At 35.6% G+C, this 26,276-nt stretch overlaps 1 protein-coding gene across 1 annotated transcript in view; it reads left to right on the forward strand.

The window, feature by feature from the left end:
- The window catches only part of dock1 (dedicator of cytokinesis 1), a 710,521-nt gene that overhangs the window by 61,864 nt on the left and 622,381 nt on the right, over nt 1-26,276 (forward strand). Inside the window, exons 11-15 of the mRNA XM_039774569.1 lie at nt 7,182-7,317; nt 8,659-8,731; nt 17,204-17,283; nt 18,335-18,460; nt 19,987-20,111. Of these exons, the coding sequence (XP_039630503.1) occupies nt 7,182-7,317; nt 8,659-8,731; nt 17,204-17,283; nt 18,335-18,460; nt 19,987-20,111 (540 nt within the window). The remainder of the gene's footprint in view (nt 1-7,181; nt 7,318-8,658; nt 8,732-17,203; nt 17,284-18,334; nt 18,461-19,986; nt 20,112-26,276) is intronic.

Here is a 26,276-nt window from a genome sequence, read left to right on the forward strand (position 1 = left end):
CCATTGACTCAGAGAGAGTGAGGCAAGTTCGTTGTATCACGTGAACGTCACTGACAGAATAAAACTGAATTAAAAAAAAATACTTTTACAAGTAGCCAAAATTTACACTGGTTATAACAGACTCAAGTCAAATATAGTTTTTATTATATTATAGTAGCAATAATAATAGCAAAGCACTACTCAAAATAGGAAGAGCTTGGACTTGAACTTGCAACCTCTTGATTATGAGACAACAGTTCTTACCTGTGCACGAGCCAAACAGACATGTCGGCTTTCTGTCATTTAATATTTGGGCTTGGGTTTTTACTCATTGACAGCAGCATGTAAATTGAATGATTTCCTTTTCATTGCTTATATTCTTGAATAAATGCACACTTGTTTTGTTATACCTTTTGTGAAAGTGTTTATTTGATATTTGGACTAACATCTTCACACATTACAGTATACACTTCACATCATTATTACTATGACATGGAAAAAAAATTTTCAATAAGTTATGTGTTAAACATGTATTGCCTCGCATTTCCTGTCATCCAACATTTACCCAGATTGTTGTGGAAACAGAACACTCATGAAATGTATGTATTCCGAATAATTGTTTTATTTACCTTATATAACTCAAGGCACCTCACTCTCAGATAAACAGACTTGAGCTGGGAGAACTTAATCTGTATCGGTGGGGGTTTAGGGGGTTATAGTAGGCTGCAGGCTACTTGTGCTGATTGACAGATTTGCAAAACAAAGACACTGATGAAGAGGTGTGATGTAATTTAAGGTGGCATTATGACTTTTTTTGCAGGCTTCAGGGATTCTAGTGTTAATCCAGTAAAGGTCATTCCTCACTAAAGACTGTTAAGGGACCAGTAGGAGAGACAAGGCATTTGATTTTTAGTGAGTTTGCAACAGTTTAGGGTTAGGGTTTGGAGCAACCATTGGACATCTTACAAGATTCAAACTATAAATCTGTTTGCCATTGTCGGGCATTTATTCTCATTTTGTTTATTAGCTTGCCTTTTTCAACACAGCCAGTTCAGGTGTTTCACTCTTTTTTCCAAATGCATCATAATAAAATGAAAAATATTTACATCATATCCATTTTATTTAATTGAATTTAATAGTTCTTTTCCAGGCATTTAATTTTATCTTTTTTCATTAGGGTGTGTACTGTACTGCAGGTACCATGTTGCAACTTTCAAAACAGGGTGATTCAGTGTACTGTAAAAAAGAAAAACTGTGTATAACATTAATGTATTAGGTAGTTTATTGTGGTCCGTCATTATGCAACACCAAAACATTACAGACCATCAATTTCCTATTTTTGTTTTTTATTTTTTTTTTAATTTAAACTAGGGTTGCTTCATTACTGCTTTTTGGTACCTATATCAAAGTTGATTCCACCACCCAAGTACTTGTATTTGATGTTGGCTCATGTTATGTGTTCCTTACTGAGTACAAGAGAAATGGTCAACTTAAAATTCAAGAGGTAGAAAATAGTAATAGTGGCTGTTTATAAAATACAACATGTTCCAGCACAAAGAGCTTTCTGGCAGCAAATCAGTGATAACTGAAAAAATATGTACGTATACAAATTTACAGTGCTAATTGTTAGAAATACTTATCCTTAAATGCAAATTGATTTTCAGTCATTTTGAAATATTTCAATTGAGTAGGCATTTTAAATTATTCTAGTTAGTTCATTGAGAAGTTTTATGTGACATAAACCATTGAAATAACAATAAAATGCTAATTAGTCTGTTCAAAGTAGGTTTAATTTTTTGAGCCACATCACAATGCAAATTAGTCTAGCACTTGTATTGGTTTTGTCAATAAAATGTGATCTTTAAAATGAAAAATGAAACATTATTGATTTTCTGACTGTTAGATTCAGCCAATATCTTAAGCAGACCAGTTTATTTAAACTGGCTTGTTTATACTTCATCTCCAGGCTGACTCAAACAGTGGACTATAAGTATCTCAGGGTCTTGTTCATGAGCAAGGAAAGACTGAAGCTGAAGATTGACAGGCAGATTGAAGCAGTGTCTGCAGTCATGTGAATGTTGTACCCGTCAGTCATGGTGAAGAGGGAGCTGAACTGAAAGGCAAAGCTCTCACTTCTCCAGTCGATCTTTGTTCATGTCCTCACCTATGGTCACAGGTTTGCATTGTAATTTAAAGAACTAGATCACAGATGGTGGCAGCAGAAATGAGTTTGCTTTGTGGGTTGACTAGACTTACCTTAAGAAAGGATGGTGAGTGCAGAGCTCAAAGTAGCGCCTTTGCTCATCTGCATCAAAAGGAGCCAGTTGAGGTGGTTTATGCTTCTGATTAGAATGCCTCTTTGGCACCTTGCTGTGGTTGTGTTCTAGATGTGTTCTGGACATGTACAAACTAGAGTAGACCACAGGGTAGACCCAGGATTTCCTGTATAAATTTTATTTGTCAAGTGGTCTGGCAACACCTCAGCCCTGGAGGAGTTGGAATAGGTGGCAGGGAAAAGGGATGTGTTGGCATTTTTGTTTAAACTGTTGTCCCTGTGCCCTGGACTAAGATGAGTAACATTTTTTTCCCTTTTGTTTATTCCACTCAAAAGAATGTATTTTAACAGCCTTACCTCCACTTTCCTGCTGATTGAAACAGTTCCTGACAGCAGCCTGGAAATCTCATTCTTTTTTTAGAAATAAAAGAAGATTGCTAGGTTTTCAGCAATAAGAGAACAATGCAATTATAAGTCATGCTAAATGAAATGTTATAGTTTTTATTTAAGAAAGATAAATGTATTATTTGTGCTAATATTTATTAAAATGAATGATATTTGTTAATGTTTTTAATGTCTAGCCAAGAGTAGGTATAAATTCATTTAAAACATTGGAATTTCAATTTAAAAAAATACTGCAGCCTAATAGTAATTCTTGGCAACTGGCATAAATACCTATCTTAGCAAAGCTTTCAAGTGTTAGAGGTAGGTTCATTTAAAAAAATAATGTTTCAGCTTTATCACAGATTAATATTTTAATTTTCTTATCTACAAATCTTGAATATGCACTAAATAGCTCTTAATTGAACACACTGGTATATAATGTTGACTGAAGCCTTTTTGTGCTAAAGTAGCCAAGGAAGAAGCAATCACACTGTATTGCTCAAGTTCAGATAATTATGTTTGCACTTCAAGTTTATTGTCATATGTGCATGGTAGCAAAAACTTCTTCTTACTTGCTGGTCTCCTCAGAATCATGACCTTAATATTTTATCAACAAAAGACATATGCAAAATATTTTTACTTTCTGTATTTTTTTCTGTATTTACACAAGTGAAAACTATAGCTTTAAAAATGTTGTCAGTTGAAAACACAATCCTTCACAAACACTGGAATCTCTACATATGTGCAGTGAGACATGCTCAAAGAAGAATCGTTTTCTAATTTTATCCTATTTTTATTGTCATCATTTTTTTTCTTTGTTGTTAATAGCACAATAGTTGTGTACACATCAACATGCAGACATTAAGAGCAGATTATTCCACTGAGCACACTCATTTTTAAATTGAGGCACTGAGAGTCTTGGTTGCTTTGCAAATGTAATAACTGAGTGTAGTAGAGGTTGTTTTGTGAGTTTCTTTACGTAAGTATTAAATAATTCTTCCTTATTATCATTATTTATCGCTAATGATAATGGCTGGTTTTTGTTTTTTTTTTAACCTGAGAAACACCCAAACAGCAGATATAGCTTTGCTTACATTTAAGGTTACGTTGAAGTATCTGAAGTATAAGCAAAGCAAAATTTATGCAAGGGTTTGGTGGCGATGTTTAACTAAATTAACTAAAACTATTTAGTTTGCACATATAATAGAGTGGTAAAGTTTTGAAAGTTTAAAAAAGAGGGGAGAGAATCCGCTTCCTCAATTTAAATGCTTATTCTAATTATTGATTAGATTCTGCCATTTATTGAAAAAGTTTTGTACAGATCGTCTAAGTGAGCATTTGATTTTTTCCAATTTTAGATAATATATAACATCAGTTACCCACGGACGTTAAAAGCGGTGGGTTAGCATTTTTTCAGCTGAGCAAGAAGTCTACGTGCTAATAGTGAAGTAAAGGCAATTATAGTTTGTCCTTCTCCACTTTAGGCCCATCTGGAAATAAACAAAACACAGCTGTTAATGGGTTAAGAGGGATTGTGACATCAAGTCTGTCTGAAAGGCATTTAAAGATTTTGGTCTAAAATGATGTTATTTGTTAATTTGGTGCAGGCCCAATTAGGCTGAAACTTGATTGAAACATTTGTAGGCTGGATCTTGCCCTGGAAATATTTTCAAAAATTTAAAATGAGAGGGATAAGCTCGATATATAATTTTAAGTTGAATAATTGTATGCTTGGCGCATATAGTGTTTGAGTGAATTCTGTGCATTGCTACCTTCCACTCTTTTTCTGAGATTTGGAGTGAGAGATCGTTTTCCCACTGTACCCTGCAATTTTTGAAAGGAAGGGACTTTAAAATAGCTTTATGGAAATGCTGTCTGAGTCCTCAAGATTGATCAATATTTTTTCTGGAATAGAGGTAGGTGAGAGAAATTGGGCAGGTTTTTTTTAATAAAGTTTGTAATTTGAAGTTAGTAAAAGAAATGTGTTGCTGGAAAGTTAAATTCGGAGTGTAATTGTTTGTAGGATGCAAAGACATTTTCTATGTACAGATCTTTTCCAGATATTAAAAACTGCATACGTTTTAGAGGGTAAAAAAGGTGGCTTTTGTGCAGAGATGCCACAGATAAAAGCTTCTCTGTCGTAAAATACTTCCTACATTGGTTCCAAATTCTGAGCAAGTGAAGAACAATTGGGTTGTTAGTAATATTAGTGATGACTTGTACTTATTGGGTTACAAAGCAAGGAATATAAAGAATTACTGCAGGATAGTATTTCTATTGCAGACCAAGCCTGTGTCTATTCATCTATTTGTGTCAATGTCCAGGTTTTTATAGCTTGTATATTCGCCGCCGAGTAATAAAACTGAAAGTTAAGTAGAAACATGTTACCTTCTGCCTTAGGTCTTTGTAGGGTCGCCCTTCGGATATGTGAATGTTTTGAATTCCAAATAAATGAGGTTATGGTTGAATCTGATTCCTTAAAAAAATTATGTATTGATGTATTTTAGAATGTTTTGAATAGAAAATGAAACTTAGGAAAGATATTAATCTTGACAATGTTAATTCTTCCAGCTAATGTGAGATGGAGGATAGACCATCTATGCAAGTCTTGCTTAATTTTTTCTAAGCAGACACCAAATTTTGTTGATAAAGAGCTTTATGTTTATTTGTGATGTTTACACCCTAGGTATTTAAACTGATCTGCGATGATAAAAGGGAAGGTGTCAAATCTAATATTGTGTGCTTGAGAATTCACTGGAAAGAGCAAACTTTTGTTCAAATTAATTCTGAGACCAGAAATCTTTTGAAACTTTGTTTGTGCTGTTAGGACTGCAGGCACAGTTTTTTGTGGAGTGGATATATACAGTACCGTATCCTCTGCATATAGAAAAATTTTCTGATCAAGTCCTTGCCCTTTATCTCATAAGCATTTCAACAGTGAATTGCCAGTGGCTCAATGGCAATTGCAAAAAGCAGTGGTGAAAAGGGACATCCTTGTCTTGTACCATGTTCTAATTTGAAGTTGTCTGAATTAATATTGTTAATACAAACTGAAACTTCTGGACTGCTGTACGGTAGTTTGATCCATTCACAAATGTTTCGGCCAAACCCAAATTTCTCCAATATGGTGAAAAGGTAGTTCCATTCAACCATATCAAATGTTTTTTCTACATCCAACGAGAATAAGACTTTGTGGGTGAATATATTACATTAAACATGCATTGAAAATTTTAAGCTAATTGTCTGCCTTTAATAAATGTTATCTCTACTACTGGCCAACTGTTACAGACTAACTGTTTTCACCGGCTGCTGTAGCTCAAGAGGTTCTGTTTAAAACAATTTACTATTTCAGTTTTCCAATTAAACAATTTTGAATAGAACAGAAAATTCAGCCTAACAACTTGTCAAACCTATTCACACAATTTCTCCAAAATGACACATACCTAAGCACTATTCTCTACCACACTACTTAGTAACTTATTTCCATGTGTGAAGTGAGACATTCTAGCATAATATAGATAACAAATATTTTTATTTTTTTTTGTACAGTAGATGATAGAAACAGAAAGATCAGTGATGGAGGTGAACTATTACTGCTTTTCAGTCACTGTATTTGTTTTTTTTTTTTATTGTATTTCTATTGTTCTTGGTTCATTTTAATACATTTGATGCCTGGCATTTTTTCTGGAGTTATTGATAATTGTGTTGTTGACAAGAATGGCATTGCCGCATGTCTGACCTTACTACGCATACATTAATGCTATGTCTTCCCTTTTCTACAAAAACTTGTCTTTCTTTGGCATCTGGTGCCCCTAAAACTTTTTTGTATACATATTTTTGCGCGTGTTTTTAGTGCTTTTAATAGCAGGATTCTTTTCATGATTTGTATTACTTTTCAACTTTTCTAATGCTGATTATAAATCTGAAGTGCAAAAAAAAAACATTATTCAAACCTTAAACTTTGACCGCAATGAAGCCTGTGTTGGTTTAAATATCTTACTTTTTATATCACCACTACTCACTTAGTCTGTGACATTTCATCGTGCACTCCTTAAAGCAGCATTAGTGGACATATGTCTTGCTTATGTCTAAGCAAAGTTACTTGTGGAGACCTAAATTCTTTCCTGGTATGAATGACCAATATAAATTGCTTTTAAAATTAAAAAAATACATGACAGTCTCAAACCTACTTAATCCAATTTTGGGGTTTGGGAGGATATTACCTATCCTGTGCAAGGCAGAAACATTTCCTGACAGGTTGCCAGTCCATTACAGGGCCCATTCTTGAGCACACTCATCCAATTTAGAATCACCAGTTAACTTAACTTGGATGACACAGGCAGATTGAGAATATTCAGACTCCTCAAAGAGAATGACCTGGGGTAGAATTCTAACCCAAGGTGCTAGATCTGTGTGGATGTAATGCTAACCACTACACCTTTGTATCACCTAGAAAAACAATATTTAAAGAAACAGTATTTAAGTGTTATGGTATTGTTGTGTATTGTTTTCCATTTTTAACAATTTTAAAATATTTTTTTAGGATCTTGGAAGCAAGGATCTTAAGAGAGAGAAAATAAGTTTTGTTTGTCAGATCGTGAGAGTGGGAAGAATGGAGCTGAGGGATAACAATACCCGCAAACTTACATCAGGATTACGGCGACCATTTGGTGTGGCAGGTATTTATAAATTGTGTGTATTTTTTTACTTTTTTTAATACCATCGTGGTTTTAATTTTCACCACACTTCAAATTATGGACTATTGAAGTGTTGTAAAGCATGTTTTATTTGTTTGATTTTTCTTTAATTAATTTTTAATCATTATCTTTTTCTAGGCAGCAGTTTAGTTTTTAGGGATGTGCGACTTTGATATTTTTTGGCACATAAAAGGAAAAATTAAAAAACTCAATGTTTCCAATATGCTTGTATATATTCTTTAAATTTATAAAGGAACCAGTTTGCAAAAGCAATGAATAAGTAACTTTATTTGTTTATATTGTATTCTTTTTGGTAAAGTTGCAGAGAAAAGAGAGTTTCTGTTTTTTTTTTTTTTTTTGGAGTTACTGATACTTGTTTGCAGCAATTAAAGTTATCCTTTAGTTTTGCATATAAAAAAGAGAAACACCGATTTGCTGTTACCCTTATGTCACTATCACCTCTTGAGGTTCACACACCCTCGTATAATAATTGTTAATATCAGTTGCACTTACATACATAGGCCATATATTCAGATTGCATTAATTAAAGGAAGCCTCAGATGCAAACAAAGTTATGCATGCTCTTTGCATAGTCTCAGTAGATGAGAGAAGAAACTGACTGAAAGGCAATGCTTAAATGCTGTTGTTTTTGAGAAAGATTATTCATCTTACATTTGATGGAATAGTTTAAGTTAGATACTTATTACTTTGGCCAAGAAATGCAAAATGACTGCAATTTTCTATTTGGAGAATTCACATGCATTATACGCTAATTTTTAACTCTTTGTTATTGTTAATGATTTATAGATTTGTTAATTCTTCCCTATTTTAAATTTGAAAACATTTTTCACTGTGTCTTATTAGGATTTATTGCTTATTTAAGATACATTTGTTTTTGAAAATGGAGTAAGTACTTGTTATTATGGTATTGGTGCTTTTGCAATATTAGTGTTATGTATTATTGTAGTAAAGTTAAGTTTATTTTTATGTGTATATTGTCTGTCCTTGGATAGTTGAAAAAATGTTATCCGAAAGTTCAGTGAAGAGATTAAATTTAAATACAAAAATAAATGATAGAGTTACACACAATCCAGTGTGAGTTCATGAAAATGATTTACTGAGTTTGTAGAGAATGATTTATTGCTAAAGTAACTATTTTTAAGATTACATTTAACATGTGAACAAATGTACACTGGAAAAGCTCTAGAAATACGCTGCTTTTTATAATGTTTAAAATGGTAAATGTTAATGCAAGTGTCACTTTAAGAGTCTGTGCTATTGTTGTTTCAAAATTGTTTGATTTTAAATTGTTCTTCCTTCTAGTTATGGATGTAACAGACATTATTACTGGAAAAGTAGATGATGAGGATAAGCAGCATTTCATTCCTTTTCAGCCGTAAGTGCTAATAATGTAATGAGAAAAGAAAGCATGTAGAGAAGTCAGGATGTTGTATGTTCTTAGCATTCTTCTTGTTTGTTTTTATGATCTTTGTGATGTTTTTTGTCTACCCATATATATAAATATATATATATGTTTATTTATGTATGTATATCTATCTATATATATCTATATATATATATATATATATATATATCTATATATATATATCTATATATCTATATATCTATATATATATATCTATATATCTATATATCTATCTATATATATATATATATATATATATATATATATATGATATATATCTATATTCGCACGGGGTGTCAAAATTATGGCCTTCAGGCTGCATCTGGTCCTTGCCTCTTTTCAAATTGGCCCACTTTATCTGTATTCAGAACATGTTAAATACAGCCCGCAATGTTCATTTCACATAAAAAACTGTATCAGCATATAATTTAGCTGAATTACATTTACACTTAGCTTTAAAATGCACATCTAGTGTCAGCTTGTGTCTACCTTTATCAGTTAGAATAATTAATCAGTAATTAGAATTGATGTCTGAAATTTCATTGGACATTTTAAATGAGCGTTATTTTATCCTTTTTTAATATTAGGTTTAATATAAGTTTTAACCTTATAGAATATTTTACTCATCATAATCACAAAATAGCCAGCAGTTTCTCAGTTGTGTGTAATTGAATATAAAAGTGCAGGCTTCACATTTTAGACACAAAAATGTTATGGGCAAATTTAATTTATTTGTTTTGAATATTTTCATTTTTATTACTGTAGTTTGTAGTGTGATACACTTTACGTTTAACAAAACTGACATTTAATTTAATCAATTTAGCAAATTACTTATTGAAGGTAGGCTATTTCTGCATATTTTTGTTTTTCCTCATTCAGAATTTTAAATTAAGGTTTTACATTTTTTACAAGGTAAAATTCAAAATTGTTCCTCAGAAACCACTTCTCCTGGTGAAGGTCATGGTAGCAGCAGGGGATGCAGGTCAACCCAGACTTCCCTGTGACCAGCTACATATTATAGCTTTTCCTGGGGATTCCCAGAGATTCTCAAGCCAGCCGAGAGATATAGTTCTTCCATTGTATTCTGGATCTGCCGCAGGGTTTTTGCCCAGTAGGACATGCCCGAAACATCTTTGGGAGAGTCCTCTGGGGACATCCTTATGATATGCCCAAACCACCTCAACTGGCTACTCTCTTTCCGAAATAATAAATGCAGGTGCCATAGTGGTAGTGCTGCTTCCTTGCAGTTAGGAGATCATGGGTTCACATCCTGGGTACTCCCTGTGTGGAGAGCACTTTGAATAGTGAGAACAGTGCCATATAATTGTAAAATAAGAATTATTGTTATTTTTCTGTAGCTCTAGTAAATTGCTGAGCTTCCCACTCTTTCATGGAGTGTTCGTCAGCAAGGAAGCCTCACTTCTGCCACTTATTCTTGCAACCTTAGCTCAAAAACATAGGTGAGGACAGGGATGTGCATTGATCAGTAAACGTAGAGTTTTACCTTTAGACTTCGCTCCTGCTTCACCATTATGGACCAGTACAATGCTTGCAGAACAGCTGCTTAAACTTCAGTCTGCTTCTTGATCTTGCTTTCCTTTCTTCCATCAGTTGTCAACAAGATCCTGAGGTAATTGAACTTCTTCTATAAGGAACAAGAGTAATCCATTCTTTTACGTGAGAGAGAGAGACATGACCTCAGACTTGGGGTTGTGGATTATCACCTTTTCTGCTTCACACTCGGCAGTGGATCACTTGTGTATTTCTCCAACTTTACAACCTCACATCTTTTACTGCACCTAAATGTCTTGTCCTTGAAAACCACAAACAGGAGCAGTGACAAGACACATCCTTGATGGAGTCTGACACAGACAATGAACGAATTTGACTTAACACCAAGTATTCTGACTGTCACAGTGTTTCATATAGGGAATTAATAACACACAAAATCAGCCATGTTACGTTATTTTCCTGCACCACCTCTCGCAATACATACTGAAGAACACCATCATGCTTTTTGTAAAACTGTAACACTTACACTAGTCTTATTTCTCATACTCCCATGCATCCTCCAGCAACTTTATCAGGAAAAAGAGCTGGTCTTCTGTTCCACATCAAGGGTGGAATCCATATTGTTCCTCCAGTATCTAAGACACAAACGTTAGACAGAGTTTTCCCACTAACACCCTGGCTGCAGATTGTGAACCCTTTGTAGTTGGAACACAACCTCTGTTCACATTACTTAGTAATATTAATAATATTTACTATTATTATTACCTTATTTATACAGCTCTTTTCAAATTATATGCACATAAGAACAAAAAAAAAAAAAACAGTTCCTATAAAACTAGAAAAGTAATCAAAAAGGAAATAAAATTAGCAAGCTCTCATAAAAAAACATAAATAAAACACATGATAAACATATATAAAAATTAGCTAACAAGAAAGAAATGCTTAAAATAAAATATTTTAATTGAGATTTGAAAGTAGTAGCAGAATTAGATGTTATAATATCAAGGGAGAGGCCATTCCAGAGTTTGGCGGCCAATAACAGAGAAGGATCTGTCCACTTTTGTTTTTAATTTACAGGTGTGAGATGATGAGTAAGCACTGGTCAGATGATCTAAGAGAGCCTGTATGATAGATGTTCAACATATCTTTAACATATACTGGAGACAGACCATTCAGAGTTTTATAAGTTAATAGTGGGATCTTAAACTGGATCCTATAACTAACTTGCAGCCAATGTAATGAGGATAAAATAGTGGTGATGTAAACAGAGGATTTACACCAGGTGAGGAGTCTTGCAGTAGCATTTTGCACCAGTTGCAGCATACTGTAGACAGACTGGTTTTGCTAAGGCTTTAGAACAAGGAGTTTTAATAATACAATCATGAAGTAATAAAAGCATGAATCAATTTCTCAGTGCCCATGAAACCCAATATTTGACTGACTTTAGTAAAGTTCCTTAAATGATGTTACTCTGAAACAATTTTTTTTAATAATATAGGCATGAAGCACGGCAACACTACCTGAATTATTATGATCAAAAGCTAAATAAAGCTGTATTAATACTTAAATATGTAAATATAGCATGCCAGTCCAATGGTGCTTTATCTGCCTGCCTTGCGACATTGAATAGATGTGTTAACCCTGCTAACCTAACATCTCCATTTGGATCTTATCCACCCACTTCTTGACAATTTTCCTAGAAGAGGTCAGTGCCTCTCCATCTGTCCTTAGCATAGTCTGGGCAAGGTCATGTCTTCCCAGTCTCAGTAGTCAAATAGTTTTCCAGAATAACCTCTGGGTCATCCAATAGTCTTTCTCCATGGCCATTCAAAATTTCCTCCCATGCTCAAGCTTTTGCTTTTACAACTACTTTTGAAATTGTCCTGTAGCTTGTTGGTACCTTTCAAGTGAGTTAGGAGAACCCATAGAGAGCATTTCCCTGAAGACCACCTAATTCAATTTGACATGAACCCTAAGACCACAGCTTTTAGGAGCAGCTTCCTCAACTGATGTGTCGAATAGGGTTCTTATGGGCTTAATATCCCTGATGTTACTGAACTTGTGAGCAGTTTTCTTGAAGGAAGGAATTGGACCCATCACAAATGGAAGCCTCATTCAGATGTTCCCAGTGCATGCTAAGTGCTAGTCTAGTCTTACCCAGTCTATCCAGCCTATCCCCCTTCCTTCTAATCCAGCTCATGATATTAGGTCTGACACAGCTACAAAGTCTACTATCAACCTTTGACCCTAGGTGCTCTTGTACCAGATACACTTATAAGCCTCCTTGTGTTTGAACATGGTGTTTTGGATAATCCGTAACTAGCACAGAAATTCAATAACAACTCACTGTTCTAGTGTAGTTTAGATCTGGTAGGCCGTTTCTTGCAATCACTTCCTTCCACGTATCTCCATCACTTCAGGAAACAGCATTGAAGTCACCAAGAAAGACTACCGAGTCAGTGGATGACACCCTTTTAAGGATATCACCTGACAACCCCCTTCCCAAGCAATCCCACCCCCACCCAATGGGGGCCACGTAAAATCTGCAAACATATACAGTCCCGATCAAAAGTTTAAGACCATTTGAAAAATGGCAAAAAAATCATATTTTGCATGGTTGGGTCTTAACAAGGTTCCAAGTAGAGCTTCAACATGCAACAAGAAGAAATGGGAGTGAGACAAAACATTTTTTGAGCATTCAATTAATTGAAAATAACGATTAAATTGAAACAGGCTGTTTTACAGCTGATCAAAATTTTAGGACCACATGCTTTTAAAAGGCCAAATCTGTGCAAAGATGTGGATTCATTGTCATTTTCTGTCAGGTAGTCACACGTTCTGATGGCAAAGGCAAAAAAACTCTCCCTTTTGTAACCTGGTCGGGTTGTTGAACTGCATAAGCAGGGTCTCTCACAGCGCGCCATTGCTGCTGAGGTGGGACACAGTAAGACAGTCATTTGGAATTTCTTAAATGATCCTGAGGGTTATGGAACAAAAAAGTCAAGTGGAAGACCCAAAAAAATTTCACCAGCACTGAGCCGGAGGATCCAATTGGCTGTCCGTCAAGACACTGGATGATGCTCGACCCAAATTAAGGCCGTTACTGGTGCTGACTGCAGCCCCATAACCAGCAGACGGCATCTGTGACTGAAGGGCTTCAAAAACAAAAAACGTCTTCAAAGACCTCGTCTCCTTGAATGCCACAGAACTGCTCGTTTGGACTTTGCAAGTGAGCACCAAACATGGGACATTCAAAGGTGGAAGAAAGTTTTATTCTCTAATGAGAAAAAATTTAACCTTGATGGTCCTGATGGTTTCCAACGTTACTGGCATGACAAGCAGATCCCACCTGAGATGTTTTCTATTTGCCACAGTGGAGGGGACGCCATAATGGTCTGGGGTGCTTTTTCCTTCAGTGGAACAATGGAGCTTCAGGAAGTGCAGGGGGCGTCAAACGGCCGCTGGCTATGTCCAGATGTTGCAGAGAGCATTCCTCATGACTGAGGGCCCTCGTCTGGGTTTTTCAACAGGACAACGCTACAGTACACAATGCCCGCAGGACAAGGGACTTCTTCCAGGAGAATAACATTACTCTTTTGGCCCATCCTGCTTGTTACCCTGATCTAAATCCAACTGAGAACCTTTGGGGATGGATGGCAAGGGAAGTTTACAAAAGTGGACAACAGTTCCAGACAGTAGATGCCCTTCGTGTGGCCGTCTTCACCACTTGGAGAAATGTTCCCACTCACCTCATGGAAACGCTTGCATCAAGCATGCCGCAACAAATTTTTGAAGTGATCAACAATAACGGTGGAGCTACTCAGTACTGAGTTCATGTTTGGAAGTTTGATTTCTGTTTTAGGGGGGTTTACGGGTTTTTTTGGAGGTGTGGTCCTAAACTTTTGATCAGCTATAAAACAGCCTGTTTCAGTTTAATCGTTGTTTTCATTAAATTGCATGCTCAAAATATGTTTTGTCTCACTCCCATTTCTTCTTGTTGCATGTTGAAGCTCTACTTGGAACCTTGTTAAGATCCAACCATGCAAAATATGATTAAACTTTTGATCGCGACTGTATTTGGTGCATATGCACAACCAACTCAGTGTTTTTCTCTCCTTGACTTACTAGATCAATGATAATACAAAATTTTGTAATTTAGTACTGTAAGCAGATATTTACAAAGCAAATGATGGATGACGCCAAAATTTCTTGTATTACTCTAGCGTCCCTGATGTACAGAATAATTGCTCACCTTCCTTGTGTGTGGCGCCATCATGTCTCACTATGCACCACTTCCCTCTTGATAGCCACAAGGTCCAGATCACATGAAAGCAATGGTTCTGGGTTTCTTGTGAAGTTCAGATTATGTCGTAGCAGTTTGTCTCCTGAGAAGTTCCACTCATATCGAACTGTGTAGTATTGTTTTGTGAAGCCCACAAGACAAACATTTTTCCACTACTGCAGTAATGAATGTAGACTGGAAGTGGGGGAATGATTGAGAGAAAAGCTAATGTTTACTTCTGGTACTGGAAAGAAATGCTGGCACCATACAGTTTTAAAATGTGGGTTTTTCAGTTCTTTTCCAGTACCAGTATACTGTGCAACCCTAATTGAAGCAATGGTCTCATCCACTGGGAAAAGCTTCAATTGCATAGCTCTCAGCAGGGTCCTTGTGAGAATCCGAACACCCATCTGAGGCTCGATACCAATTAGATCTAGCTGAAACTTTTCCAGCTCTTGCACCAGCTCAGCCACCTTCCCCATCAGAGAAGTGTTCTAAGTTCCAAAAGCCAACCTCCGTTGCCAGGTTCTAGTCCATCTAGGTCTTTTCTGCGTATATCTACCAACTAAACTGTTATTGCACCTGACCCTTTTTCTTGCAGGTTGTGAGCCCACAAGATGGCTCAACATTGCTGTTTATGGCAAAACAAGGCCAGGTTAAGTGGAATTCCTGACTACCAGGCACTTGGCGGTGAATGCTACCCCCAGGCTTGATAACACTATTCTGGGCAGGATACAATTTTCATTTCAATTTGTTTGTTTGTGAGGATCTTTGTGAGTTGTCAGACCAAGCTTATTTGCCTTGGAAGACCCTACCAGAAGACTAAAGCTCTTGATAACCCTTGTTCTAAGCATCCCTAGGGTACACTAATCCAAAACCTCCCTCCCAAGCAACAGCAAAGTGATCGTCCAGGATGGGATGAAGGCTGTAGTAGATTTATTTTAAATAAATTCATAAGCAAAATGTTAACAAAACATTTATATTTTTATGCCACATTTTTACTAAACCGTGAAAGCAGGTGAATCCAGCTTCCTGTTTTATTTCCATAACATTTTCCATAAGCTCCTGGGAATAACCCACTGAATTTCATGACACCAGAAATTTGTATCGCTATTGATATAATATTGTCATGTTCATGATCACAGAGTGGCTTCAAATAATGGACACAGGCCACCATCCAAGTATGCTGTTTAAATACCTAGAATATGTTACTCCATCAAAGGTTTACTGTATATTTTTATTATACAGCAAGTATAGTCATAAGAACAGTGGACCATGGCTTGGTCTGGTGCCATTGTTCAGAAACACAATACAGACTTCTTATTTGGAAAAAATAGGTAAAGATGATTTCCACCCTGAAAAGGAAAGAAGGATAAAGGCACAACATTTCGGCTATAAAGACTTTATCAGGTGTGCAACTGAAAAGGAAAGAGCAGGTAACATATAAAAGAAAAAGGAAGGAACATTGTGAGGTTAGATGAAAGAAGAAAAGGTGAGTGTAGGTATGAACAAGCTGCCATAAGAGAAGACCTGGAGAAATATGCAATGCTGGATTGAGAGTAAGCATAGCTGCTTTTGTTTTTCTTTGAAAACTGTCTTTGAAGCCCTTTTCTACAGTAGAATTTGCAAGGTCTTTAATTTTAACTGCTTGAACTGGCTCCCTGAATCAGTTTGCTAGTCCTGCTTCACCTATGTAAATAGCTGCACACTTCCTACAAGAATTGCAGTAAATCAAATTTTTAGACAGGTAAGAAGCTTGTTGTTTAATATTAATTTACCAGAGGGAGCAGCTACAAGTGTATTGTTGGTGACATATCTGCAAGTGACACAGTGGTTCCTGTTACAGCTCATGGTGCCCGGTGAGGAGTGTTTCTCTCCTCTGTGAAATGAGCCGATGTTGAGAAATTTGCTTAGGTTAGGTGGTTGACCAATGGTGGCTTAGGAAAAAAAGGCTCCTGTGGAAGGATCATAATTCAAAACTGGGAAATTGTACTTGATGACCTATGGGAGAAATAAAGCGTTAGAGTGGAATTGGGAGGACCAGCTGGACACTGGATTAATTATTAGGGCTTTCTCTTAGAGTGGATGTTATGAGGTCTACTCCTGACATGATTGTTGCCATGTCCACAATATGACAAAGGTATCCTATCATTGAAGAAACTGTACTGTAGATGTGGTAGAATCCAAGAAACTGTGAGAGAGGCAGAGAGTTTTTAGTATGCCAGGGGTGGAAGTGGCTGTAGAGAAGATACCTGTGTGAGCCAGTTGACTTGTAATAGTACAGCTTGTTCAGCCCTATACTAACTTACTCATTATGCACATACTGTATACAGTAAGAAAGAACAAAAGTGTTCTTGATTTCTTTTAGATGCAAAAGATTTATAGTATATTATAAGACATTCTGTAGTTTGTAAAATGTGTATCTGCCTCACTTGCTTTCCATTCTTTGTCTTGTGTGTTAATAACATACAGTTATCTCTGTAACTATATTTGCATTACCTTTATTTTCTTTCTTGATAGTACTATCCAGTGTGTTATGCCACGTTTCTGCTTGATGTTATTTTTTTTTGATCAACCTACTCCAGGTTTACACTGGTAAATATCAGCTGAAAAGACAGATGGAACTTATCATGTCTTTTTTCACCCAGGGTGGCTGGAGAAAGTGATTTTCTTCAGACTGTTATAAACAAGGTCATTGCTGCCAAGGAGGTGAATCATAAAGGGCAAGGTAATTATTAAAAATAAATATTAACCCATTATTTCTAAATCATTGCCTTAGTAAAATAATGTGGATTCTTTATATAAAAAGGTGAAAGAAAGTTTTCTTTTGCTTGCATATAATACACCAGAATAATTTAAGGGCATGTTCTACTTAGTGCATTATTTTTTTTTTTTTTTTTTTAACTTTACACCAGATAGAAAATGAATTTTTGCTTGAGCAACCATTTGTAGACATGCTCATTACAATCAAGGAATGAATGATAAGCCTTCTTTCCTTTGTTCAGGATTGTACAGATATTATAAGGTGTTTTTTCTTGCTGTAATTTCATCTCTTCTTACACATTTGTGACACTACAGGTTAAAAGGTTATAGAGTGATCAGCGTATATTGTGAGCCTTTGGCAAACACCATGGGACATCTACAATGATTAATCAAGGCTTTATGTATTTTGGAACATATATAAAGACTGGTACACAGTAGGTGAAAGCAGGTTCCATAAAAATGACCAGTGTGTTAGTTGATCGGGTCAGTAGACAAGGCTACTCAGTAAGATTAAATCAAAGAAGTTCATAACATTGTAAATCAAATAACTGTCTGAGACCTTTGTTAACATACCTTATTGTTGTAATTGTAAAGTGTTGACTTACTTTGAAAGATTAATGACATGGAGTTCGAAGTTTGAGACACTGGCTGCAGTATCTGTAATTGATAGTAGTATATGCAACTTATTTAAAATGATATCAAGGTATGTTTTTATGTGTGTTTGTGGGGACAGTATTGTTTTAGTACAGTTTGGGGAGTGGTCTTATGTGTTATTTTTTTATATTTAAATATTTGATTTGCACTAATCTATAATTAAAATATATTTAATAAATATTGATCATAAATCATGTATGTTTTTGAACACATTTATGTATGTATTTATGTTTACCATACATTTTGCACATAGACACATGAACTTGATTCAGAAGGTGACTGAATTCTGTTTCTCAAAAATACTACAATGAAAACATAATTCTAGATTTTAGGTTTTAATTTTCCTACTTTTATATTGTCAGGTCTATGGGTAACTTTGAAGTTGCTTCCTGGAGATATTCATCAAATAAGAAAGGATTTTCCACATCTTGTGGATCGATCTACAGCAGTTGCAAGGAAAATGGGTTTCCCAGAAATTATTATGCCTGGTCAGTTTTTACTACTTCAATTTTTTCTATAAAAGTGATCTAAATATAAAAGAAGCAAAGATATAATTTTATACATTTGCCTATTGTTTAAAGTGGCACATTACCGCCACTATACAACAGTTATTTTTAATTTAAGCCTAATGTAATGTAGTGGACATACTAAATACTTGAATGCCTGATTTGAAATATGAACTGGATAAAAATAGTGCACAGCCAAGTCTTTGGAATCATTTTTACTTTGATCTTGTATAATTATAAATTTGGCTTGACATAAATATGCATAGTACCACTAATGCTTTCATCTCCTTATTATGGCTGAGTATTTCAAAGAACATGGTTTAAAACTAGAGACAATAGTGTAGTTCAGATTATAAAGAAACTGTAAAACATCTAACATTTTTAATTACTTATATTGATAAGGACTATTTCAACTTTTAATATGGATTAATTTGGTTCAGGATATAGCCACATTACTTATGTGTACTCGTGTTAGTATGCCAACTTTAGAAAAGAATCACCCCCTTCGAAATATTCCCATTTTTTTATTTGCTTTACAGCCTTAAATGAAAACACACAAACAATATTTTTTATACCTTTACTTACTCAATGCAATCTATAACATCCAAGTGAAAGATATCACGACTACAGTTCAGAAGAATTTAAAAAAATAAAAAAACAAGACATAATGAGACATACACTCACCCCATCTCTTCTGCTGGTGATCCTGGAAGTAGTGCAAAAATTTTAACTGTGCAGCACATCTGTTTTTGACATGCAGTGCAGGTATTATCAGGGGACAAAACTAGTCGACCATGTTCCTTTGCTTATTGGTGCGCTAGCACCTGTTGCTTCATGTGGGTCTCCAGTTCCCACAAATCTCAATCATTGGTCATGTATCATTTCCTAGTGGTACTTGATGCTTTGCAGGATACCCCAACAACCACATTGTCATTTAAGTGCCTAAGCTTCACAGGGTAACACATTTACAAGATCACTGCAATTTATAAAGGTAAATTGCTTAATTTATATAAAAATTTTTTACATTGAGATAAAAGCTTAGTTTTTTTTAAATTACATTTGTTCACCCGCAGTACTGTATATGTACAGTTAAATTTGTAGTTCAGAAATTGAAAATTTGACTTTATTCTTTTCAAAAGTGATATTACTTTTGTAGAATGTTTGGACATAAATCAAACATTTTTTAGAGAGCAGAAGGATGTTGAAAGGTTGTTAATTACTACTCTACAGAGATGCATTCTAAAATAAAGTAAAAATATATTGTGTAAGCAGTAACATTAAAAAGTATTGCTCTGCTTTTCCAAAAAAAAAAAAGAAATATTTAAAGAAGATTCTTGCTTTCTTGATTAATTACTTTAATGTTCCATTTGGGATTGACCTCCCAGGTAAGGGACTGGAGCATTGTGTGATTGTTCCTAAAAAAATGCAGTTATGATGAAAAATATTCTGTAAAGTATGTTTTAAGTTTATGTTTGCTTTCCATTGAGTATTTTGTTTTTTATTTCTAGGTGATGTACGAAATGATATTTATGTCACCCTGGTGCAAGGAGATTTTGACAAAGGGAGCAAAACAACACCTAAAAATGTAGAGGTGACAATGTCGGTGTATGATGAAGATGGCAAACGTTTAGAGGTATTTGGAATTGTTGTTTGATTACTAGAATAGTCTTTTAATATATTATTCAGTTAATATAGTTAAAATAAACTTTATTTCTTTGGAAAATGCAACTTTTAGAACAGTTGTGTTTTTAAATGGGTCATTCCATAGACCAGAGACAATGGGCCCATTATCTATGATGAAATGAGAGAGTTCAGAAAGAGATTATGGCTCTAAAACTAAATATTAATGACCATTCATTAGCAAAGAATTGTAAATGATTTGGTACTAAAAATTAATTATTAACTCAAAAGGTAAGGTTATGTTAGTATATACCTAGCCATATTCACTCAGCAACAGCATTTTTATATTTTTACACTGGGTTTTTAGCATTCAGCACCACTTATACAGAAAGTAGTTGATGTAGTGCAGCTCACTAGTAGGACAGCAAGTAAACAATTATTCAGCTTCAGATCTATTCGTACTAAATAAGTTAGTGAATTTCTAAGGGTGGAAGTAAACATTTACTAGTAAATTTGTATACATTGCACAAAACTTGATGAGCCATTTGCACAACCTAAATAGTAAATATGGGGGCTAAGAGAAGCTCAGTACATATTAAATAGATTTTGCAGTTAAACTAATAATTAATTTGTATTTAATTTTAAGAGTGACACCCATTGCACGGCTGTCACCCAAACAAAAGTTAATCACAAGGCCAATCCACTGCAATTTTTTTTAATGCTATGTCCAGCAGGGGGCGCTTGCTCCCTGAAAATTAGTTCTTTTTAGAAATGCAGCACATATTTGAACCTGTATGTTTACCCCTTCTATAAGAGACAAAAGAAATATGGTAGAAAAGTATATATACAGTGGTACCTCGGTATACGTCTGCTTTGGAATAAGTCCAACTTGGTATACGTCCTGTTTAGAGGCGAAATATTTTGCTTGGTATACGACCTTTGTTTGGAATACGACTCGTGTGCTAGAACAACACGTGTGGTAAACCGGGCGCACGCCTTCAAAAAGTAAAAAAGTACAGTAATCCATCGCTATATCACGCTTCGACTTTCGCAGCTTCACTCTATCGTGGATTTTATATGAAAGCATAACTAAATATATAACGCTGATTTTTCGCTGCTTCGCGGGTTCTGTGGACAATGTGTCTTTTACTTCCTGTACATGCTTCCTCAGTTGGTTTGCCCAGTTGATTTCATACAAGGGACGCTATTGGCGGATGATTGAGAAGCTAACCAATCAGAGTACGCAGTTAAGTTCCTGCGTGCTGAATGCAGTGTTAACCAGGAAGTCTCGTCTCGCTAATTCAGCATCAACGTGTTTCGCTGTGTAGAGTTAAATTTTGTGCTCTATAGTGTTTATCTTTGTGCATAGTCAAGCCCTTCATTATGGCTCCAAAACGATCTGCTACTGCTTCAGGGGCCGTGCCCAAGTCCAAACGGAAGATGTTAATGATTGCCGAAAAAGTAAACGTTTTGGATTTGTTGAAGGCTACAATTCTTTTTATTTAAAAAATAGGAAAGGAATATAAGATCTACGGCCGCAGAGTCCTTTTAACCAGGGTGCAAAACGAGTTGTAAGTGGATGTAATAAGGCAGTAGTCTAGATGGAATCTGCTTTAGGGATTTGGATTGAAGACTGCCAGAAGAAGAACAACGGCAGTGCTTCACAATCGCCTGAAGAGGCTCCTTTGGAAGAGCTGTAAAGCTCTCTTTTGTTGTGCAGTAAAATTAAACTCATTGTTATCGGACAAGTCATTTTCATTTATTTCATCTAATTGCTTTTGTATTTATGTATTTTAGTATTAAGCAGTGTTTAAATTATTTTATACAACCCCATCAATGTATAATATGCCAATAACAATAGGATTTTTTTTTCATGGGAACGAATTAATCATTTTCCCATTATTTCTTATGGGAAAAATTCGTTTGGTATAAGTCCTGTTTGGTATAAGTCCAAGGATCTGGAATGGATTAAGGACGTATACCAAGATACCACTGTATTTATATTAGCACAACTTTTGCTTCCAGTTTAAATTGTGGTGTAATCATTTATGCATAAAAATCCAGCCCAAAGAGAAGCCATTAGAACAAAACAATCATTGTTCATTTCTTCAGTGGGAGAGGATGACGACTGCAGGTCATTTTCAGCGGAACACACAAGGTAGTCTTTTGGCTTTTGACTAGATGTTCCGTGACCAGGCTTAAATATCCACATATTTCTTATATTCATTGAGCTATTTGTGATCAATACCAGGTATAACCTTAACACTAGAATCCCTGAAACTTACAAAAATATTCGTAATGCTGGGCCATTTCAAATTCCCTCGCACCTCCTTACCAGTGTCTTTGTTTTACAAATGTGTCAATCAGCACAAGCAGCAAGCAGCCAGCAGCCTGCTATCCCAAACACCAACGAGGCAGCTGAAGTCAAACCAGACCACAAAAGTGAGCTGAAGTCTCTTTATCTGGGAGTTAGGTGTCTGGAATTGTATATGGTAAATAATGAATTGTCATTTGAAATGCATACATTTCATGTGTGTTCCGTGTCTAAAACAATCTGTGTAAATATAGGGTCACAGGAAGTGAGAGGCAAAAAATGTTAAACGCATTACTAAAACAGAGACTTTTTTTCATGTTATAGTAATAATGGCAAAATGCTAATGTGAAGAATGAAGTCCAGATATTAAATTAACACTTTTAGAAAAGTTATAACAAAGCAAGTGTGCTTTTATTCAAGAATACAACCGAAGAAAAAGAAATCATTCAATTTACATGTTGCTCTCAATGAGTAAAAACCCAAGTCCAAATATCAATTGACATAAAGGAGACATCTCAGCTTGGCTGGTGTAGAGGCAAGAACTGCTACATCATAATCAAGAGGTTGTAGATTCGAGCCTGGGTCCTCCCCGCATTTACCGTTTTGAGTATTGAGCTGCTATTATTGTTACTATTACATAATAAAAATATACATTTGAACCTTTTTAGTTTAAGCAAACTGAGATTAAAGTTGAGATTAAATTCATAAAAGTATGAAAGGAGTTAGTATAGTAATTCCCAGATGTTACTTAAAATTTTTTTTTTAACAAGAGTGCAGAAACAGCTTAGAAATTTTGTTAAGGGATTTCTAATAAATGTTTTTCTTCTCACAAAAAATTGAAGGCATGTGGAATAAATTCAAAAAAATTATAATAGTAAAAATATAAATAAAACACTTAATAGCACTGGCTCTGGTTGTGCAATGAACACACACACACACTTCCCTTGAAAACAACAGTTTTCAATAAACTAAACTCGCAATTTGGCTTATGAGCACACACACACACTTGAAAATTAAGCATGTAATTTTTTTTTCTTCAGTATCTGTGACGAGAAGGATCACTGGCAAACCATCATGTAAATATCTGACCACCACAATATTCAACCACTGAAGAATCTTTTGCTCCATCATGACTTTGAAATTAGTTGTCATTTGTTGGGGAAATGTCCAGACTTTCCTTTTGCAGCAAAAACAAGTGTTTTCATATGTGTAAAACTCAGTTCTTCCTTTGCTGTGCAATATGCCAAATTTATTTTAACTGAAAAAAATTTGTACTTTTGAAATTAACAGAGTAATTTTCTTTTTGAGTTGTGGGAATATGCTTTTGTAGTGATTTTTTTTTAAAGTGACACAGGTATTGTTACTTCAATAAAATAAATATTTTGTTAGGTTTCTCTTTACTTTAAAAAGTTAACTATGTAATGCACATTTAAAACTTTAATGTTGCCTTCTGGAATCAGTAACATCATGCACACATGTTCTTTGGTTGCCTAGTAACAGCTGTTGAGAGATAGGTTAAAGCATGTGCATAACATGCAGTTGACAAGAAATTAACAGAAATTATAGCTAAACATTTAATCTTACATGTGCTGAGTGTTAAACTAAATTGTCCCAGTTTAGGGTCTCAGGGAGCCCTGGGTGTAAGTGAAGAAGAAGCAAATGTGGTGGATGGTATGTTGGTCGTTTGCAGGGCTCCATCATAGCCAAGCAGAAAAGAGTGCGTCAGTCTTAGAACGTTTAATGTTAATATTAGAATACACAAAGTGATTGCTTAATTTGTTTAGAATGTGAATTTTTCATAACTACATAGATAATGGACGATTCTGTTTAAGACTTGAGTTCAGATAAACTTGAACACTAAGGAAGCTCCATTACAATTTACATTTAGGGGTTAGAGCTTTAGTCAGTCTGTAGTTAGCTAGAAATTAAATTATTTGATTTGCCTTGTCTTCAATGAATAACAATGGTATCTAGTTTTCTGTATCACGTCTGCAAGTCTAACATATGGATATATAATCATATTTTATATAGAGAACGTTTAAGAGAAACTTAGAGACATAAGATATGTAAGAATTGAACAGAAACATAAACACTTTTATTTTGTATTATCAGTTTTTAGTTTTATTTTTCGCTTAACTTACTTTGAAATTTTACTAAAACATTTACATTGAAGGCACTCAAACTGTGGAATTGTTTGTATACGTGTCGATGAGTCGCATCATTGACATTCAAACTAAACAAATTGTTGTGCTTTAAATTAACTAAAGAGATCTTCATTTAGATCTTGAACTTTGTCCGCGAATTCCACGCATGCGTAGACCACCTTCCAGTTTAGTACTTTGTTGTTACTCACGGATGTCAACAATGTGCCGGAATAAAGAAAGGGGTGGTGGACAGTGTTACACTGGTTAGCTCCTGAGGCCTGGTTAGAGAATGAGAATGCCGAAGATAAAAAGTACGTGGCTACATAACATATTAATGAAAGAAAGACAGCGGGTAAAATGAATGACAACGTAACAGCACGTTCCGGAAATTATTATTGTTACGTTGTAGCCGGCGAGTGCTGCGCGTCTCACAGTTGTGCCGTGGCTTGCTCAAATGTCAGTGAAGTGATCCCTATTTATGCTTTAAAGAGCCTGGATACCTATGTGTTCCACTTTTATAAACATTACTCCGTGTATATTGCCGTACTCTTTGGATTGCCACAAAGCAACCTGCGAGATTGGAGAAAGGTTGAGAAGAGATTGTGAGAGGAAACGACAGCGTTGTGAAAACGAGACGGACTGTGAACGGACAGAAGCAGAAATGCTCCTACACCACCACATAATTACGATATGGACAGTGATTCTGAGTAAGCCGTTCCTATCGAATCAATATCCAAGGGTTTTCTTTTGTAATTTTGTTTCCCTTATAAAAAGTCATAATGCTGTGCGACGAAGGGCCCAGTTCACGACTGGCAGCCGCGTTTAAACAGGGAGCCCTTCACAGACAACTTTAACACGCGCGACGTAGTTGGGCGCATATGGCTAGTTTGCTATATATTGCGTTTGGTTCCTATACAGTATGTCTTATCATTTTCCTTTGAGGATGACACCTGGTAGGTGTTGAAAACTCAGGAATGAAAGACTATTTTAAGATATGTGATGGATATCTGGATATCTATACTGGGTAATGTGTTAGGAATGAAAGAATGCCACATCGTTTAATGGAAAGGAAAATTATCAACCTATAGAGGGCTGAATTCAAAGACACCTGGAAAATTAAAGTGAATAAATGATGCAGCAGGTTAGTCCATTTTGCCAAAATTTCATTGCAGCAACTCAAAATCATACTCAGCAGTTTGTATGGTCCCCACGTGCTTGTATGCATGCCTGACAACGTCAGGGCATGCTCCTAATGAGACGACATATGGTGTCCTGGGGGATCTTATCTCAGATCTAGAACAGGGCATCACTGAGATCCTAGACAGTATGAAGTGCAACCTGGTGGTGTAGGATGGACCAAAACATGATGTCCCAGAGGTGTTCTATTGGATTTAGGTCAGCCAAGCATGGGGGCCAGTCAATGGTATCAATTCCCTCATCCTCCAGGATCTGCCTGCATACTGTCGCCACATGAGGCCGGACATTGTCATGCACCAGGACGAACCCAGAACCCACTGTATCAGCATAAAGTCTGACAATGGGTCCAAGGATTTCATCACGATACCTAATGGCAGTCAAGGTGCCATTATCTAGCTTGTAGAGGTCTGTGCATTGCTCCATGGATATGCCTCCCCAGACCATCCCTGATCCACCACCAAACCGATCATGCTGAACAGTGTTACAGGTAGCATAACATTTTCCACGGCTTCTCCAGACACTT

Source organism: Polypterus senegalus, chromosome 1, assembly GCF_016835505.1.
Source record: "Polypterus senegalus isolate Bchr_013 chromosome 1, ASM1683550v1, whole genome shotgun sequence".
NCBI lineage: Eukaryota > Metazoa > Chordata > Cladistia > Polypteriformes > Polypteridae > Polypterus > Polypterus senegalus.